Source organism: Amia ocellicauda, chromosome 14 (assembly GCF_036373705.1).
Source record: "Amia ocellicauda isolate fAmiCal2 chromosome 14, fAmiCal2.hap1, whole genome shotgun sequence".
NCBI lineage: Eukaryota > Metazoa > Chordata > Actinopteri > Amiiformes > Amiidae > Amia > Amia ocellicauda.
Window position 1 is genome coordinate 11,308,731 of NC_089863.1, and position 19,180 is coordinate 11,327,910.

Below are 19,180 nucleotides of genomic sequence, written 5' to 3' on the forward strand. Positions count from 1 at the left end.
GCAGAACCCTCCTTATATATATATATATATATATATATATATACATATTTGTACACTCAATTTTTACCAATCTTTATTTGGTATAGCCCCCTTCTCAAGGTAGCTACACAGCGCTTCACAGGTTAAAACAAACAGCCCTACAGGACGATAGACAGTTACAGGAGAAAAAAAATCTCTGGAGTTCCTCTATTGGCAGTAGTTCTCAGCCAAGCAGCATGAAGATCCGGAAGTCCTTAAATGGTGCTGCCATCTGTGATCTATACTGTGTGTAGGTAAAAGTATTTACCCCACTTTATTTGAAAAATAATAGGTAATTTGTTCAGTTTGTTAAACTATACGTGATAGCATTCAAAGCTGATACAAGTTAAAAGACTTAAGTACAAAACAATGGATTTGTGATAAATCACCACTCCAGTGATAAAATCATCTTGTAAAAAGGTCAAATTAAAAACACCACAGATTAAATCACAAGTTAAAAACAATGAACAATAGAGACACCCTCTGCCAGCTCATCTGTAGAGAAAGAGGAAAGAAAAGCATGCCAGTCAGCTCCAGAGGGCCGAGTTAATTCCTTATCGAGTGCCTTCAAGAAACCAGGAAACAGTCCTTCGTGTTTACGAGCTGGGTGAACTTTGGCCCCACTGGGCTGTAGGATTGTGAAAAGCTGGGTCTTGTTGTTTTTATAAATCAGTGGCTGTAAACGCCTTACATTGCCTTCCATATATTTATTTATGAGATGGTGTGAAAGGCCAGATCTCCACGTCCCAACACCGGGTAAAATCAGGCAGGGTGAGTATGTTTGTAAGTTGCGTTGCTGTCCTTTTTCACACGTCTCTGACGGCAGCCACTGTGCCGTTGGTACACAGAGCTGGTTTATCTACAGTGTGGGCCTGGCTGCAGAGTGCCGTAGCTCTGACTGATTGTGTTAATAGACACACGAGAGGTTAGAGAATCCTCTGCTCAGCGCCTGGAGCTCTCCAACACTGCTCTGAACTGTTGTGTTTGATCACCCAAATGGAAAAGTTCAAAAGTAACACTGACTGCAGGCTCTCTACCAAAGCGTTTCAATGCAGGTTGTTTAGAGCTGTAAACTGAAAACGAAAGTAAATAAGAACAGCAAATAATGTAAGCCTATATGTTGGAATGTTGCTTTGAGATTTTTTTAATTTGAGCTCTTCCTCTTCATTTCCCACCCTCTCTCTCTCCCTCCCTTGCTCTTTCCTTCTCTTCCTCCCTCTCCCTCTTCACCTCCCCCCTCTCTCTCCCCTTCCCCCTATACCTTCCCTAATGTCCCTCTTTCTCCCTCCCTATTTCCATCTCTTGCTCCCTTTCCCTCTTCACCTGCCCCCTCTCTCCCCCACCCACCCCTCTTCTCTCTCCCTCTCACCACCTTACTTCTCTCTCTCTCTCTCCCTCCCCATCTCTTCATCTCTCTCCCTCACATTCCCTCACTCTCTCCCTCTCCCTCTTCACCTGCCCCCTCTCTGCCCCACATCCCTTCACTCACCCTCTCCCTCCCTCCCTTCCCTCTCTCCCTGGCAGGGCTTTCATAATGACACACAACATGTTCCAGGAGGGGCTGTACCATGTGTTCTTCAAGGAGAAGTCGGCCAGGCAGTCCTCCCCACAGGGCAGCAGCCCGCAGGAGCTCAGGGAGATTAGGATAGCCCGGTGGTTCGGGACGGTGGTGAACAATCGGATCATGGTCACTGGGGTAAGACCGGACCTCATACCCTTGTCCTCAGTGGTCGTGAGCTCATTCCGGTGGCATCACCCCTCTCTGAGCTTGGCGGTGCGTTCTGTTGGCAGGGCTCCAGTCTGTTGGCACAGGCTAGTGGGTTTGTCCCTCTGCTGGTGAGACTATGTGGATCATTTTTCTACTGGTCCCCTATATTTTCTCTCTTCTTCCTCCTCCAACAAACTTTGAGCTGTGTTTCATCCTCCCTACTTTCCTGTCTTACCCCTCTCAACCTCCTCTCCCTTGCATCACCTCTCTCACCTTCTTTCTCCATCTCTCTCTCCCAGGTGGTCCAGATCCTCGGCGCCGTGGCAATCATGCTCTGCACCGTGGCCTTCGCCTGCATGGATTTTGGATGCGCTGTCTCCATGACGACGCCTGTGTGGTGCGGGATCTGTGTGAGTCTGCCACTAGCGTTGACCCCCCCCACCAAATCAGGAACAGCATACCACACCCACAACACTGTCCCTCCTGCCCTCCACACTGCCAGCATTTTCTGTGCTGGACAGATTCTTGTAAATGACGGAGTGAACTCATCATCTGACAGATCCTACATGATGGAGTAAAAAAACATCTGTGTTGGAGTAACTGCATAGATGTATATAATGAGAGGGGGTGACAGGGAGAAGGTAAGGGAGGGATAAAGGGAGAGAGAAAAGGTAAGCTGATAGATATTTACTGTCTTTCATTGTATTTTTCTCTTTGGTGTAGTACTTGGCCACGGGAAGTTTTGCATTCGAAGTGCAGAGGAAACCAAAGAAGATTAAAGTGAGTGCCTGTCCTGTCACACTGCTGACCCCTCCTGTGCACTGACCTTCACATGAAAACTTACCACTGCTTCCCTGTGGATTTCTCTCTCTCTCTTTTTCTCTCTCTCATTCAAATTCAAAGGAGCTTTATTGGCATGACTAACATAACAGCATTCCCATAACATAACAGAGTCTCTCTCTTTATCTCTCTTTCCCTCTCCCACACCTGACCATTGTTCACACCACCATTTCCATAAAAAAAGCTGTAACTGATCTGTGGAGCATCAGTCTATTCATCTTATTCACTTATGAATTGAAGGCATCAACAAGTCATGCCAATGAAACATAACATAAACAACAACAATCATCATCATCATCCTCATCGTCGTCTCTTGCAGGTGACAGTGCTGATGGGGCTCAATGTCTTCAGCCTGCTCCTGGGCCTGTGCGCAATCATCACCTACAGCCTGCACATAGTGTCAGAGCCCAAAGCACTCTCCAGAGAACAGGTGCGTCCCCAAGCAACTACCTGTCCAGCCAGACTAGATTAGTTCAATTAGACAAACTAGTCATTTGGGTGTGGGGGGGATCTGTGCCAAGTTATAAGTTCATTTGTTGAAAGTCACAGTGTCGCCATAGTCTGAGGGCCTGTCATAGCCATTTCATGGAGGTTAAGTAAGAGGGGAAATCCCTGCTTAATAGTTCAGGGTCCAATGGAACAAGCTGCTAGGAAATCCACGCACCTTCAGCTGGGGACAGGAGAGATGTCTCCTGAGGGCAAGTCCCAGTGTCTGATGTTTTTAAATGTCACTGACACAGACCAGCAGCTTTTCCATTACATTAAGCAATTGAAAAAAAATATTTAAAAAATACATTTTTGATAAGTTTCTTGACTGTTGCCATTTCCTTATTTTGAATTCCTGTGCAGAAAATTGGTGCCTATGTGGCCAAAGGCAGCTCGATCTTCTTCACTCTTCAGTGCCTCATCACCTCCTGCTACACCCTGTTCCTGATCTGGAGAGGAGTCAGCCGGTACTCCCTCAACTATCGTCCCACTTACAGCCGGGTGGCGCAGGTGAGGGATCCCCGGACTGGCTGGGCTGCGAGGGACCTATTCGGTCTACAGGGAGAACAGGCCCCCCGGTCACGTAGCAGTTGACGCAACACACACATAGGCCAGCCATCGCACCAGGAAATCACTCCCTGGCACAGGGTGTTTTACAACAATGCTGCCTGGTATACAAACACAGAGATCTTGAGGGACGGGGATGTACATCCTTAAAATAGCATAGGAAGAGAATGTTCCCTAATTGCACAAGCAACTGCCCTACTGCGAGCCAATCTCTGTAAGTCGTACTGGGGGGCCACAGTGACCGGCTAACACAGCCAGTTAATAAGTCTTGGGAAGAGCAGATTGTGTCTATTAAGGGGGGAATGGGCCTTGGGCTGGATTACTGAAGCAGACCATTCTTGGGTTCCCAGGCTTCTAAATAAGTACAAGTTACCATGTTACCCAGGTCTGTGTCTCCCTGTGCCAAGGAAACTCTGCAAATGTACGCTCTAAACAAATGAACAGTTAGGGAAAGAATGCAAAATAAATAAAACCCAGTGGAGCTCATCCTTTTCTCTTATGTTTCCCCCATCACCTGATGGCGTGCAAATAAGATCTCAGCTTGGACAGTCGCCAGCAGAGCTGTGCTAGCTTCTGTACTCCAGACAGAGCACTGGGAAAGCAATGGAAACAAATAAAAACACACTTAAATAAAACAAATTTGTCTTGATCTTTCGTGCTCTCTCTCCACCAGCGGGAAGCGGACGATAATGCAGCCGATCTACTGGATGGCGAGGAATTCAGTCTGTGATGCCTGCCCCCACCCCCTCCTCCTCCTCGCTAATTTATTTGCTGTAAAATGGTGAAGATTAATAAACCTGCGGACTGTTCTTTTGTTGTTGTTGTTGTTGTTGTTGTTGTTGTAGTGTCTTTTTTTACCCACCTCTCATGTGAGGTGTTAGACAGAGTGCCACCTCCACAAGCCTGGGGGAGGGAGGCAAGTGACTGAAACGGATGAAAGATTCTCGTGATGAAATGCATTGCACAACTATGGTAATGACACAATGGTAAAAGTATCCCGCCCCGATAATGCAACTTCTTGCATCAGGGAAGCCTAAGCATAAAGGAAATGTGGAAGCACAGGTCTGTTTCCAGCAAGACGAATATTTAGATGTTCTCAGAAGGGTGTCCTGGCTTGAGAAACATTGGAACAGGACACATTCGGTCTTGGTCTAAAACATAGTCGACTTCACACACAAATAGAGCAAAATGTAAAATACTTGGGTGGACACTCTTCTCAAAATAATTAATAATAATAATAATAATAATAATAATAATAATAATTCATTAATCGATTAATTGTGGTCTACAGGTCTCTCTAAGGTAAGGTTACTGTGGTACAATTTCCTTTGGGATTTTTTCAAATTGAACCAGGTGTCTCTGTGGTTGTACCCTAGCTGTACTACCTTGGTTGGCCACGCTTTTAATCACACCTTCACTGTGTGGCAGGTAACCCAAACATGATCAAACTACTTAGCCAGAGTACAGTGTGTTAGCTGGGCATGACATCACATGTAGTATAACAGGGGCAGGGGCACTGAAGGAGACTACGTCTAGACTGAAGCCGACTTCGGGTTCTGTAGGAAAAGCTGAATTGCATACTAGGACTGACTGGCTATTTTGTAAGTCGCCCTAGGTAAGGGTGTCTGCTAAGAAATAAATATTATTATTATTATTATTATTATTATTATTATTATTATTATTATTATTATTATTATTATTATTAACAGTGTGGTGTTACACCTCTGTATTGTATCATCTTACTTTGTGTCCTGTGCAGGGTATTTTACGCATTGCATACATTATTCATTTTCCCAGAAATATTCGTAAGAGTTTCCTTTAAATGCTGTTTATTGGCCTGGAAACAATAATCCTAATTACCAATAAGTAGAAGTAGTGTTTTGCATACTTTCCCCACCCCACTTTTTTGTAATAAATGCACACACACACACAAATTATGTATTTAAAACATAGATGGAAACAACCCAACAGAAACTGCAACCAAACATGAGATGCCAAGAAACTGGTAAGACTGCATTGTAGTGCAATGGAACAGAGATGGCGAAATAAAATAAAATAAATAATACAGACTTCTCTGCAGGTTGCACTACATACTGTAAGTCACAGACACTCCAGAGGATAGGAGCTCACTCTTTTGACCCTAGATTTTGACCCGTTCTGCCACGCAGAGGATCAGAGGAGAATGGGCAATGACGAGGGCCTGAAGGACCCAGAGAAACATAAACATAGAATTCCCAACATGGCACATGATAGAGGTTGTTTCTCCTGAAATAAAGTACACCATATAGAAGAAAAAAAGAACTCTGGTGATACAATTAATTATACTTCTGCTATTTTACACTATAAAACTTCACTACACTCCACTCGGAGTGCCAGCGCTTGAAGTCTGAGGAATGGTATGGTGGGGGGGTTTCACATTAAACCAAGATCATAGGGACTAAGTATAATTCTTCCCCTGAAGATAAGGGCAAGTCTTCTCACTGGGATTGACTTGGTGACATAGCTGACATACATTAAACATGCCCCACATCTCCATCAGCAGCTCTTTAGTGATTCATCTCTGCACGGTGTGGCTTTTAAAAACCCAATGAAACACGACAGATCTGTCTTAGAGTGGACTCTTCTTGACTCTGCTTTGAAACATTTTATTTTGATAACTGGGGGTAGATTTTAATGAAGCACCAACCAAATACTTCAAAATCTGTGTGATTATGATAAGCATAAAAATCATAATAATAAAGAATTTCCCAAACCCCAGGCTGTGCACCTTAAAAAAGTGGAAAGCAAGTTAATTGGATAGATAAATCTAGCCTTATGAAAAAAAACAATGAAACCCTACCCATCTTGGTCCAACTTAAAAATGATCAGGGTGCATTCCAGCGCAGACCAACATCTTTGCAACAATTCCAGTTTGATTACGTCATCGTATTCTTCAGAAAGAGACTGAAGAATTGAAGACACCTGGGTGCACCTGACAGACAGTGCAAATAATTACTCACTAACAGAACAGTGAGAGCCCTCCCCTTTGTTACCGTTAATATAAAAGAGGCAGCTAATACAGGTTCCTGTTATTCAGCTAAGGGCACCTGCTTTAACGACCAAGTTTCCAGCACTGAGGTTGGCACTGGTCTTTCTGGTTGATTAATTCCCTCGCAAGGATCTCAAGTATCGCAAAGGTAAACGTCTCTCCCTTAATTTTCTTTTCTTTTTCCTGCTTTCTTCCTTGCTTTTTCCCCCACTGGTCTGCGTCTGAGCAAAATGTATTTTTATGTGATACTGAATTTCTTGCCTACCTGGAATGGGGTCTTCCCTCTGAAGATTCTCCACATTTTTATTTGGATTGTCTTTTTCCACCATCATTGAAACTGTATTTGTATTAATAATAATAATAAGAAGAATAAGAATAATCATTATCATCATCATCATCATCATAAATCAATTAACTTGGCAGTAGGAATCCAAGGGAGTCTTTGAACAGATTGGAATATTGAAATGGTCATTCTACACATAACGAAGAACTGGATTAATATACAGTTTTGGATAGCTGTCTATTCACTAGGTGTAATATACACACACACATACAATGTGTACCTGTACATCAGGTGATGTGACTGTGGTGTGAAGTTGTACACTAATTAGAAAGTTATCGGTTTACCAGGAGCAGTGTAGTGGAGTGTCAGCGGGATACTGTACATAAGGAAACAACTGTTGTTTGTGGGGGTGATAAAAGAAGCCACAGAGGTCAGCCTGTAGCAGGAAGGTTATTACTGAAGCGCTTCAGAGGAGAGGAATCAGATTTTGAAGGCAGTCCTTACATCACCAATATCACCCCTGAAGCCCGTATTGAAATACACAATATTTATACAGTGAGTTTCCATAAAGCAGCAAGCCCCAGAAATTGCCTTCCAAAGAAGAACATCCATCATAGGTACCTTTTAACATTGCTGTTCTACAGGTTAATTATAGCTCTACCTCCCTGTAGGGCAAGTGACAAAGCAGGGTCCAATGTCAAATGGGTCTCTCATATCCGCCTTTGTAGTCCGGCTTGTTCTGCTTTACGTAAAATTGGCAACCCACAGCTGCTACTATGAGTCCACCAGAATTTCTTGTGCCCACAAAATAAACACAATCAATACAGTCAGTGATTCTTGAGAGTTGGGATTAAATGTTTTTTCTTCTTGAAAACCAAATTTGAATGAATTCACTTTTGTAATGATTTATATATACATGACTAATTAATAATGAATGTAAAGGTTCAGCCTACTGAATATAATACAAGACCTGTTTATGTCATGTAGAGGACAAATTGTGTCAGCTCCATGAGAAAAGCATGTGACTAAGGAATTTATAATTTTATATTTGAGTGTTGTATTGCACTACACAAAAAGTGGTATATCTACACCAGTGGTTTTCAAACCGGTCCTGGAGTACCCCCTGCCCTGCTGGTTTTTGTTCCAACTGTGGTTGAACCAATTAATTGAACTAACAAAGCAATATACCATTAAATTAAGAAAATAAGTCCTTGGATGTAACAAAAACCTGCAGGGAAAGGGAGAACTGCAGAACCGGTTTGAAAACCACTGATCTACACAAATCAAAATTACATGGTTTAAGAAATTCGTCATATAGACCTCTAATACCATCTTGTGGCCAACATTTGAAATGCAATTTCTCATCTTGAATTGCACAAGCTTGCAGATTAGACATATATGCTAAATTAATTGCAATGCAATGACACAGCTTGAATAACACAAGTAAACAATATCCAACTGTTTATTAAAATCCACTGAACTTTAAAAAAACACCTCAAATAACACCAGCGTGCAAACTACGAACGTATACTTTAACATTGAAATAACACACGCTTGCTAAAATATGAGATGTAGCTTTGTAAGCCGAAAAGTTGCATGCAAATTCTAGTTTATCTTGTTATTCTAATTTATGCAACTTTATACAAATTAAAAAATATTTTAATAAAAAATAAAAAAAGTTGACAATTTCGTATCAGTATGAATGTGTTGACATGTTGTTAACGATGTTTAAACAATGTTGCATGGAAATGACTACAGGATCATAAAAAGACTGTCTCATTGAAGGCTAAAATACGTTTTATTATTAAAGTTTAAAATCAAGCCACAAACATTACTGTTTATATGAATATGAAAAATACAATCCTGTGTTTTATTTTTTTCTTTATTGCAAATATTTATATACACATACACACTACCGGTCAAAAGTCCCAAAATCCAAATATTTCCAGTTTTTCTTGAAATTCAAGCAGTTCAAGTCCAGTGAATAGCCTGAAATGGTATAAAGGTAAGCGGTAAATTGCCAGAGGTTTACAAAACAGTTTAGGTTACCAAAAACTGAAAAATTTCAGCGTTATATACTGTGTTACTACACTCTCCTAAGCATTATTTGGCACTAGTGTTTCCATCCAGGGGACCCGGGGACCTGAAAACCTAGGCAAAAAAAAAATGCACAGTGCAATAGCAAACTCTTGTATGCTTTCGTGTATTTTTTCATTCAGTGAGAAGATTGATGATCATTCAGTAATCTGTCGGCAAAACCTACAATATAATTGAGCACTGCTGCACAATACGAGGAGATCAAGAACAATGGGGGAAACTAAGATTTGATGATTTCAGACATATGTTTTGTGTGACAGGGGGGCCCTGCAAGGTGCCTGGCTGTGCTGAAAGTGTCGTATAATGACATTTAGGAGAGAGAGAGGAGCAATCGGAAAAGTTTAGAGTGAGCTTAGTGTTTTTTATTTATTTAATTTTGTTTCCATGTTTTGTTTTTTTCAATTTATATGCCTATGAAATAATCTGGCTTCAAGCCTCGCGTGGCCCGGTGTCTCAGATTTCTTTGCAAATAGGCTTGTTTTTGTTCAGAACAACCTAATGATGAATCCAGTAAATATTATTTGATGTTCTATCAAACACAGAGAAGTTCAGATCCAATTATGTAAAATCGATGTGCATTAGTAAACTGTAAACAGAGTTTTCCATCTTGACATTTTGAGCTCTCTATGGGTGTGTGTTGCTTCCACCAAAACGTGGATGGTCTTGTTTTGATCAGTAGACTGTCTGGTTCCAGAATGTGTCAGAATTGTCAATATTGTTATTTTTGATTTTTTTTTCCAACTCAGAACATGTATCCCCCCACCCCCACATTCTGGATGCAGGGGAGGGGGGGGTGGTATAAAAACCAATTTATTTCACATCAGAGAATGCTTCACATTTAATGGGATACCAAACACCTGAGAAACAACACAACAGTGAAGAGTACACATGGGATTAAATTATGTATCAATAATCAGTGGCATACCATTTACCATTTATATATTTTCATATGGATTGTGTGTGTGTATGTGTGCATGAGGTGCATGTGTGTTTTTGTTTATGTGAACGTGTGTGTGAGTGGGTGTACACCTGCCATTTAGACTTCTGGATGCGGGGCTGTGCTGGCTCCCCATCAGAGAGCTGGGATGGGTAGACAAGTGTTGTGTGGTCAGCGGATGTCAGTCGCCCCACAGTCGTGCTCTGCCTTGGAGGAGACCTAGCATGTGACACCTATGATGGACAACTGAACCGTTTCCATTTCACACGGAATGATTGAGTGTGATAGACTTTTCCCTATGCTGTGATTCCACTTGTAAAATGAAGTCTCTCCTTTCACCTACCTCTCCCCAAAGCTTAGGATGGACAGCCAGGCGTACTTCACTTTCCTGCTGATTGGGAGCGCCCTCCTACTGGGTGTGAGGGGAGATCGACAACTTTGCCCCACGGGAGTCAACCTGACAGGCCTCCAGAAAAGTAACAGTAGCGCTCTCTTACAGCTCAACATCAGCCAGGCCTTCTACACAGTAGGAACCAACGTTACAGGTACATCCAGAAACAGAACTGCCAACTATTTACTCTCTAAAATCCGGACAGATTCACAAATGCAGCAGGGCTTCGGGGCTTCAAAAAGCAAAAACAAATTTGTAACGGAATTTAAGAGTTTTAATTTTCCCCACTTCCAGTATTATACATCACTCCAACCCCATATTCAGGCATACAATTACATGGAATTACTTCAGTTGTCAGCACATCATTTGTCATTGTAATACTGCACTCTTGCCCTGTAAACGTGTGCTATAGTATTCCAGATTCTCACAATTCCCGCAGCAACTATCACTTCATCAGCCAATATAGCATAAAACTACTCTCTTATGTTTTAGATAAACAACCCGATTGGAACTACCATAGCACACAGTCACCAACCCTGCAGTGCATTGCTCTTCAACACCCCATACAATAACCACACTATTTCATGTGCAAATGTGCATTTGTGCAAAAGAAGCAAGCAATAAATATATAATGTGCAAACATACGCATTGTGTAAAAAAAGGCAAACAATACATAGATCATATGCAAACATTCGCAGTGTGCAAAAGCAGCAAGCAATACATATTTCATTTGCGAACATACGCAGTGTGTTAAAAAGTCCAACAGCTCATTATAACTTCCAGATAGAGACAAACACACACAAGAACACCACAGACAACCAGTCGATTAAATATATAAAGTGCCAATGAAAAGACCCCCGGCAGCAAGTCCCACAAATACTACCGAAGAAACAATTTAAATTTTCAGATGAGCCATCAGCAGTTCATGATGCACTTTGTCCTAGCGTCCTGGTTCACAATGACGACATCCCCCGGTGATCCAGTAACGAGGAAGTCATCCCATTCCTACAAACCAGCTCTGTATTCGATTAACTCCAACCTCAGTCACAACTAAAAGAGGTCGTATGAAGTCACCCATTTCTCTGCAAAGTAATCAAATGTTCATCAAACCCGTTCAATGTCTTCTGGAAGAGTCTCTATCCCTTAAAAAATATTCCTTTGTGTGCACCAAAGTCCAAAAAACAAATGTTCCGACACAATTAAAATTCCTTCAGCTGCTGGCTCTGTTTGCATTTCAAATAACCCACTCCAATGCTCAACTTCCTCTCTCGCCTGCCCCCCCTTTTAAAGGCTCCCAGGCGACTACAGTACTACTGGGGTGTCTAAATTTCTTGTCACGCAGATTGGTAAACATCGTATGTCTTTTTTCCTGCAAAACGCTTGCCCTGCTGCAATCTCGTTTTTTGCTCTGACATGGACAACATGGATTGGAACAGTAATTATATGTATTTTGTGAATCACATGACCTGTGTATCGCCTATCTCTCTCTCTTACACACTCTCTCCCTGTCTGACTTCAGTGACTCTGGTGTGGAATTCCAACTCCAGCTTCGATCAGGTCTACCTCCAGGCCCAGACGATGGGGCAAGGGTCTCTGGTTGGGACGTTCACCCCCCTAGATCCTCGTTGGAGAGTGACAACATGCAGTAACAGTGTAAGCTCCTTTCTGGGTGCCTGTGTCTGTGGCGTGGCGTGGCGTGGCGTGGCGTGGCGTGGCGTGGTATCTGCTGTTGTTTGTGGTTATCTAATAGGCCTGACTAAGGAGCACCCCTGTTTATTTTCTTTGCCTTTTCACTAGATAAAAAACACACACTGCATACAGTGAGGGAAAAACGTATTTGATCCCCTGCTGATTTTGTATGTTTGCCCACTGACAAAGAAATGTAATTTTAATAGTAGGTGTATTTTAACAGTGAGAGACAGAATAACAACAAAAATATCCAGAAAAACGCATTTCAAAAAAGTTATAAATTGATTTGCATGTTAATGAGGGAAATAAGTATTTGACCCCTTCGACTTAGTACTTGGTGGCAAAACCCTTGTTGGCAATCACAGAGGTCAGATGTTTCTTGTAGTTGGCCACCAGGTTTGCACACATCTCAGGAGGGATTTTGTCCCACTCCTCTTTGCAGATCCTCTCCAAGTCATTAAGGTTTCGAGGCTGACGTTTGGCAACTCGAACCTTCAGCTCCCTCCACAGATTGTCTATGGGATTAAGGTCTGGAGACTTGCTAGGCCACTCCAGGACCTTAATGTGCTACTTCTTGAGCCACTCCTTTGTTGCCTTGGCTGTGTGTTTTGGGTCATTGTCATGCTGGAATACCCATCCACGACCCATTTTCAATGCCCTGGCTGAGGGAAGGAGGTTCTCACCCAAGATTTGACGGTACATGGCACGTCAATCGTCCCTTTGATGCGGTGCAGTTGTCCTGTCCCCTTAGCAGAAAAACACCCCCAAAGCATAATGTTTCCACCTACATGTTTGACGGTGGGGATGGTGTTCTTGGGGTCATTCCTCCTCCTCCAAACACGGCAAGTTGAGTTGATGCCAAAGAGCTTGAATTTGGTCTCATCAACAACACTTTCACCCAGTTCTCCTCTGAATCATTCAGATGTTCATTGACAAATTTCAGATGGGCCTGTACATGTGCTTTCTTGAGCAGGGGGACTTTGCGGGCGCTGCAAGATTTCAGTCCTTCACGGCGTAGTGTGTTGCCAATTGTTTTCTTGGTGACTATGATCCCAGCTGCCTTGAGATCATTAACAAGATCCTCCCATGTAGTTCTGGGCTGATTCCTCACCGTTCTCATGATCATTGAAACTCCACGAGGTGAGATCTTGCATGTAGCCCCAGACCGAGGGAGACTATTTATACAGTTATTTTGTGTTTCTTCCATTTGCGAATAATTGCACCAACTGTTGTCACCTTCTCACCAAGCTGCTTGGCGATGGTCTTGTAGCCCATTCCAGCCTTGTGTAGGTCTACAATCTTGTCCCTGACATCCTTGGACAGCTCTTTGGTCTTGGCCATGGTGGAGAGTTTGGAATCTGATTGATTGATTGCTTCTGTGGACAGGTGTCTTTTATACAGGTAACGAGCTGAGATTAGGAGCACTCCCTTTAAGAGAGTGCTCCTAATCTCAGCTCATTACCTGAATAAAAGACACCTGGGAGCCAGAAATCTTGCTGATTGATAGGGGATCAAATACTTATTTCCCTCATTAACAGGCAAATCAATTTATAACTTTTTTGAAATGCGTTTTTCTGGATTTTTTTGTTGTTATTCTGTCTCTCACTGTTAAAATACACCTACCATTAAAATTATAGACTGATCATTTCTTTGTCAGTGGGCAAACGTACAAAATCAGCAAGGGATCAAATACTTTTTTCCCCCACTGTACATACGTCTGAACGGAGGTGCTGAACAGGGTTCTTTATTTAATTCTGTTTATTTTGATTTCAAGACTGATAGACTGATTTTTGCGACTTGTTCAATCCTCTGGCTCTCAGATACCCATCCCGAACTCCCTTTCCCACAAGACTTCCTCTAATAAAGTTTTCCTTTACTCTTCGTTTCTGCAGACAAACGCTCTGAGCTTCAATAACACCAACAATATGACGTCCATTGCAGCTACGTGGCTGACCACCGCAGGGTTGGAGCAGGTGAATTTCAGGTCAGGCTCCTGTTATACAGGGCTCGTCGACCCCTTGTGTTAAAACTTTAAACATGACAATACTGAACACTCAGTTTGCCCCTGCACATTTTTTGTTTGTTTGTTTTTTCCTTTGTGCAAAGCAGTATCTTAGTCACACTCTGGAAGCATTTGAATTGCATAGTTTACTTCTGCTGTGCATTGATATAGCAAAAGCTCTGGCAGCTACAGAACTTGCGGACAGAGTTGCATACACAGTACACAGAGACCCAGACAAACAGGACAGGGATGAGAAGGAAAGGACAAAAACACATGGAAGAGGCTGAAACAGAGGAAGGCCCTTATAATTAATGCCACGGTTCTTAGACATGGGATGATTACATCAGTGGGTAGAAGAAAAAAGAAAGAAAATAATGTCATCAAAGAGCATTCAAATAAAGATTTGAATCTCTCTCTCCCTCTCTTTCTTTTCCATTTCAGTGCAATTGTCATTAGAAATAACACGTACTGGAGTGTCATGCAAAGTCTGGCTCAAAACATCGGCAGTCAAAATATCAGCAGTCAAAATATCAGCAGTCATAACATCAGCAGTCAAAATATCAGCAGTCAAAATATCAGCAGTCAAAACGTGAGCAGTCAAAACATCAGCAGTCTTCCAAACGTCATTGTGAGCGTCCCCCTGGTAAGTACTGATCCAGCTCAGTGCTGTCAGCTTGGCTAAACTAAGGTTAATTGGCATGGATCTGAGGAAGGTGTGGGGGAAAAGGGTATGAAAAGGTGAATCCGGCATTCCCCTCCCTAGGATCCCAATGTCACTCAGTGTCTTTTTCTTTTCTACATTCCTGATACGTTTCCAAAAACGTGTTCTACTTCAGTCATATACAGTTAGAGCTGGGAAAACAACGTTTATCCACCACATTTGTTTTTGCTCAGTTTTGTTTTGGTGGAAAACCCCTGGTACAGCAACTGCTGTATCTACCTCTGCATAAACAAGTGCTATTAGTCTGAGTTTTAGTTTGAGTAAGATGTACATCACATTTAACATTAGGGGCCTGATTTTCCAGTGAGGAAGACTGGAGGTTGGCATTCAGTCTGTCAAATCGCAACCCCAGTCCTTGTGTTGCCTCAACCTTGATAAATGGACACTGCCCTGCCTCATGAGTAAGTCCCAATCCAAAATTAAATAATAATACACAGTGCTATCATGCAATGAGGTACAGCTGCATTTTTAATTGTTTATCAATCTTATTTTTATTATTTATTATTCATTTATTATTTGTTTTGTGATAGGCGACCATTACTAACGTAAAGTGCAACACGACAAAAACCTGCCTTGAATTTCCCATGGGGTGCAACCCAGCGGCAATTGAAAACTGTTTGTTTGCGTCCACCTCAACCGCCTCCACCAATGGCAAAGACGCCCTCATCGAAATCAAAGGACAGTCCAGTGGCTACATCATGGCTGGCTTGTCACCTAATTCAACACTGGTATGTAACAACCATGAGAGAAGGATCGGGGATCACAACTACAGTTCTGTGCTGTGGGCTGCGTTTTCTTTCTCTTTTGTTTACTACTCTACTCTCATTCACATACCAGCTCAGCTTTAAAACAGCAAAGTTGAAGTTGTGAGTTTTAAGAGATTCTCTATCTCACTCTCTCTCTCTAGAAAGGCGACGCCTTCATCTGCGCCAAGCTGGAGAATGGAAATTTGACGTTCCTCAAAGCCAGATACAATGGCGTAAACCTGGCCCAAGAAGCCCTGGTAAGCAGCAGTGGACGGTTGTGCATTAGTTCAGCGCATCGGTGTGAGAGAGAGAGTGTGTGTTTGTGTGTGTGAGTGAGTATGAGCGTGTGCATCAGTTTCCCAAGGAAATACAAATAAACCCATTATTTGACTGGTGATCTACCAAAGCACGGCTCTCTGTGTAACGGGGCTCACTGTGTACATGAGCTCATTATGGTGAAGTCACCCCTCTGTGAAATCAGTACAGTGTCTATGTGCAAGTTTCACAGGTGGTCATAACACCTACTCCCGTTTTGCCAAACTACGCCATTGGTTTATGAGGGAAGGGGAATCTCAAACTCCATCCAAATCCCGACAGCAGGCCTGAGGAAATTTCAGGACATCTAACTCAGACAGGGTTTAAAAACAAATAATTATATTCAATTCAAAGCCTATATTAAACATTAATATGTCAGCACACACACAAGTTACATATAGGCTACAACATAGATATCTTGTTCTAAACAGTCCAAATCTAAAAGCAAAAAAGTCAATAAATCTGAAGCACAGGCAACTCATTAGTGTCTTCTGCAGGCAGTCTTTTAAAATGTCACTCTCCTCCTCCAAGCCTACAGGTAGTCCATCGTTACCCTGAAAGCAGGGTAGCTTCCAAATTCTCTTGCGGCAAACAGTTACTTATCTCCGGCGTACTGTTTTATCCAGAGAGCGCATCCACCCAGACAGCTACTCTTTCCCTCTTGCTGTCAGGTTCTCCCCAATAACAGCCCGCAACTGGGTATAAGAAAAAGGGGGAACACCGAAGCAGTCCTGTTCCCGGGCTCCTGGTAGGTGGTTAGGGTCACTTTATCTGTCGTGCCCCGCTGTTCCACCTACCGTGCCCCGGGTGGGAAGCCGTGCCACTAACTCCCTTCCTCCATCTAGCCGGTCATCCTGTTGTCTGCCACTGTCCACTCGCTCCAGTCTGTCCCCCCTATATTGCCTCCTGCCCACTGCCTCTCACCTGCTTCTCCTGCTGCCGTGCTTTCCAGCTCCCTTTAAATATAACTCCTCAAATTGTGCTCAGGTGTGCAGCTTCCATAATTACTGGCAACACCCCTTCCAGCCTCAGATATCATCCATTTCAGAGGCTCAATTAACTAAACCAATTAACAAATCAAAAGCCATAAAAACAAACATACCTATAAAGAAAAAATATATATACAAAGTAAATCAACCCAAATTAACTTTAACAATTGTCAAGAGAGCTCCTTCATCACAGTCCGTGACATCTAAACCTCCCTCAGCAGGTCCTTTGGGTAGGGCTGTGTGGTGCGGAGCACTTGGGAAGGGTATTGGCAGGTTCTAATCCCAAACCAGGAACAGTGGGCACTGACCTGCAGATGCTACATAGTGGAAGTGTATCCTTCACATAACTAAACATGCCCTTTTCAAATATGTCTAATGTGGAGTCTGTCATCGCAGGGGTCTGTGGACACCATCAAGGGCTCTGTGAACGGCAGTGATATTCAGTGCTCCTTCATCGTCAGGAACGTCAGCACCGCAGTGACCAGAAGCGCAGACACTCAATTCTACATCGGAGTGGCCATTGGGAATATTACTAATGGTGAGTTGCTTAGACTATTTACAGAGAGTTGTAGGACTGAAGTCATTACGCTGCCACAAGACACAGACTGCTTACAACCCCTTTGGTCACTGCGTGTCTGACCTGCACGTTTGTGAGAGGCTGTTCTACTTCCCAGGCGTTCAGAGAGAGAAGGCTTATAAGTCGCAGCAGTGGTTGTACACAGACGATGCCATAGTTGATTCTCGCTTAAGCACATATCGAAGGCTAAAGATATACCTTATATGAAACAGTGGTAACTAATGGGATGGACACTACTGTTTTTACAGGAATGCTGGGACAGCCAGTAGTTAAAGTCTCCAGCAAAACTGCACTGGATCTCGTGCAGACCTCCAGTGGAAGGGGCCTCCTGCCCACAGCTTACGGTAAGCTTTACGAAATGTCACCAATGTTTGAATTTGACTGTGAGTGTTACAGAATGCTAAATTGAAGGGCTTTCACCCCGAGGAATGCTAGAGAAGAAGAGAGACCTGTTATGAAAGACGGAGAAACATAATATATAACATTGACTTAATGGTGACTTGTAATGGATACATGGAAACAGTACAGTCCATGAAACAGGCTAATGTCAAGTTTGCTGCAGGCAGTGTGCAATACATTTAAACAAAGCTGAAGATTTTGTGTGAAACTTACAAACAATGAAAAGTGACCATTGGGGGGGAAAATGTGAGATGTGGAAATGCATGGGAAATTCTGATTAGGTGGCATCTGTATGGAGAAGATAACGCCATGCATTTTTTTCCTTGTTTCTCTCTCTCTCTCTCTCTCTCTCTCTCTCTCTCTCTCTGCAGTCGTGTTAATGTTGGCTGCTTTGCTGACACTCCGGGTGCTGTGATGTCACTAAACAACCAGTCATGTGCACTTGCCTTCCAAAAACCCACACTCAGGATAAAAACTATTTAGGGGAGGGGGTGCTAAAATTCATTTCTAACTGTTCTGTCCTTCTGTATAGTTGTAAAGTGTGTTGAAAGTTGTTTTACCATCTAGCGCCATCTACTGGTGAGCTGAAGGGAGGGAAAGAAGGCAAGGAACTCGCACAACCAGCTCTCTCCCTTCCCACATGCTGGAAGAATGCTAGAAAAAACAACAAACATAATCATAATTATACTTATTAGAATTGAATCTACTGATCAACATCAACTATATTAGGATTTGCAAATTCATAATAAGGATACATTTCTAAAAGGGGTTTGGGGTGTTTTCATGTCATTTATTCTCAAACTGTCACGGAAACTGGAAAAGAAGAAAAAGAAAGCCAACAAACTCTCTGTGTAGAATCCGGGAAGGGGCGCCCTCGTGTCATGTGGCATGACCAACACAAACAGGGACATGACTGTGCGGTTTGTCCTAGAGGTCAAGCTTGTTGAATGAAGGCGTGCCCCCCTCCCTCAGCACAGGGAACGGTTAGTGAGAAATCTGTGGCTTGTATGAGGAGCTCAAGTCTAGTGCACTGCAGTGAGAGCAGTGTCTGGGTTTAGAAGCACCCAGGTACAAAAATACAGATACAATGCAGGCTACTTCCACAGTCTGAGATGAGGATTGGAAGGGCCAGCTTCTCAATCTTTTCATAAAATTGACGTTTCTTTCTATGAGCATTTTAATTTTTCTGAACATAAAACAGGGCAGGTATATTAATACTTGTCTTGTGAAAAATAATGAGGACCAGTTATAAATGTGTGTGTGTGGGGGGGGGGTGTATGGGTGTATATAATCCTATATAATATACTGTATACTGTATTTTGACATCTTTTGGAAATAAACCTTGTTCTTCTATTTCAAGTTTCTCAGTTCTTTTCTTTTGTTGATT

General features: G+C 42.7%; 2 protein-coding genes across 3 annotated transcripts; both read left to right on the forward strand.

The window, feature by feature from the left end:
• Window positions 1-612: 612 nt before the first annotated feature.
• tmem253 (transmembrane protein 253) lies at window positions 613-4,428 on the forward strand. The gene is made up of 7 exons (XM_066722076.1): window positions 613-789; window positions 1,543-1,714; window positions 2,026-2,136; window positions 2,450-2,506; window positions 2,886-2,996; window positions 3,416-3,562; window positions 4,293-4,428. The coding sequence occupies exons 2-7, from the start codon at window positions 1,553-1,555 to the stop codon at window positions 4,347-4,349; spliced, it is 645 nt and encodes a 214-aa protein (XP_066578173.1). The 5' UTR covers window positions 613-789; window positions 1,543-1,552; the 3' UTR covers window positions 4,350-4,428.
• Window positions 4,429-6,642: 2,214 nt separating this feature from the next.
• LOC136768688 (putative ferric-chelate reductase 1) lies at window positions 6,643-19,152 on the forward strand. 2 transcript variants are annotated; one of them, XM_066722996.1, is made up of 10 exons: window positions 6,643-6,795; window positions 10,320-10,509; window positions 11,875-12,008; window positions 13,937-14,028; window positions 14,488-14,689; window positions 15,298-15,495; window positions 15,675-15,770; window positions 17,214-17,355; window positions 17,643-17,738; window positions 18,165-19,152. In XM_066722996.1, exons 2-10 carry the CDS (start codon window positions 10,326-10,328, stop codon window positions 18,206-18,208), a joined length of 1,188 nt encoding a protein of 395 aa, XP_066579093.1. In that variant the 5' UTR covers window positions 6,643-6,795; window positions 10,320-10,325; the 3' UTR covers window positions 18,209-19,152. The 2 variants fall into 2 exon arrangements, with proteins under 2 accessions (XP_066579093.1, XP_066579094.1); XM_066722997.1 differs by having other exon boundaries at window positions 6,682-6,795; window positions 10,325-10,509.
• The last annotated feature ends 28 nt before the right edge of the window (window positions 19,153-19,180 follow it).

Excerpts from the sequence above, each read along its gene's own strand:
- tmem253 (XM_066722076.1), top strand. The coding sequence starts at position 1,553 with ATGACACACAACATGTTCCAGGAGGGGCTGTACCATGTGTTCTTCAAG. Across the intron at positions 2,137-2,449 it reads CTGTGTGGTGCGGGATCTGT|TACTTGGCCACGGGAAGTTT; the intron begins GTGAGTCTGCCA and ends TCTTTGGTGTAG. Across the intron at positions 2,997-3,415 it reads AAGCACTCTCCAGAGAACAG|AAAATTGGTGCCTATGTGGC; the intron begins GTGCGTCCCCAA and ends ATTCCTGTGCAG.
- LOC136768688 (XM_066722996.1), top strand. The coding sequence starts at position 10,326 with ATGGACAGCCAGGCGTACTTCACTTTCCTGCTGATTGGGAGCGCCCTC. Across the intron at positions 10,510-11,874 it reads AGTAGGAACCAACGTTACAG|TGACTCTGGTGTGGAATTCC; the intron begins GTACATCCAGAA and ends GTCTGACTTCAG. Across the intron at positions 15,496-15,674 it reads TGTCACCTAATTCAACACTG|AAAGGCGACGCCTTCATCTG; the intron begins GTATGTAACAAC and ends CTCTCTCTCTAG.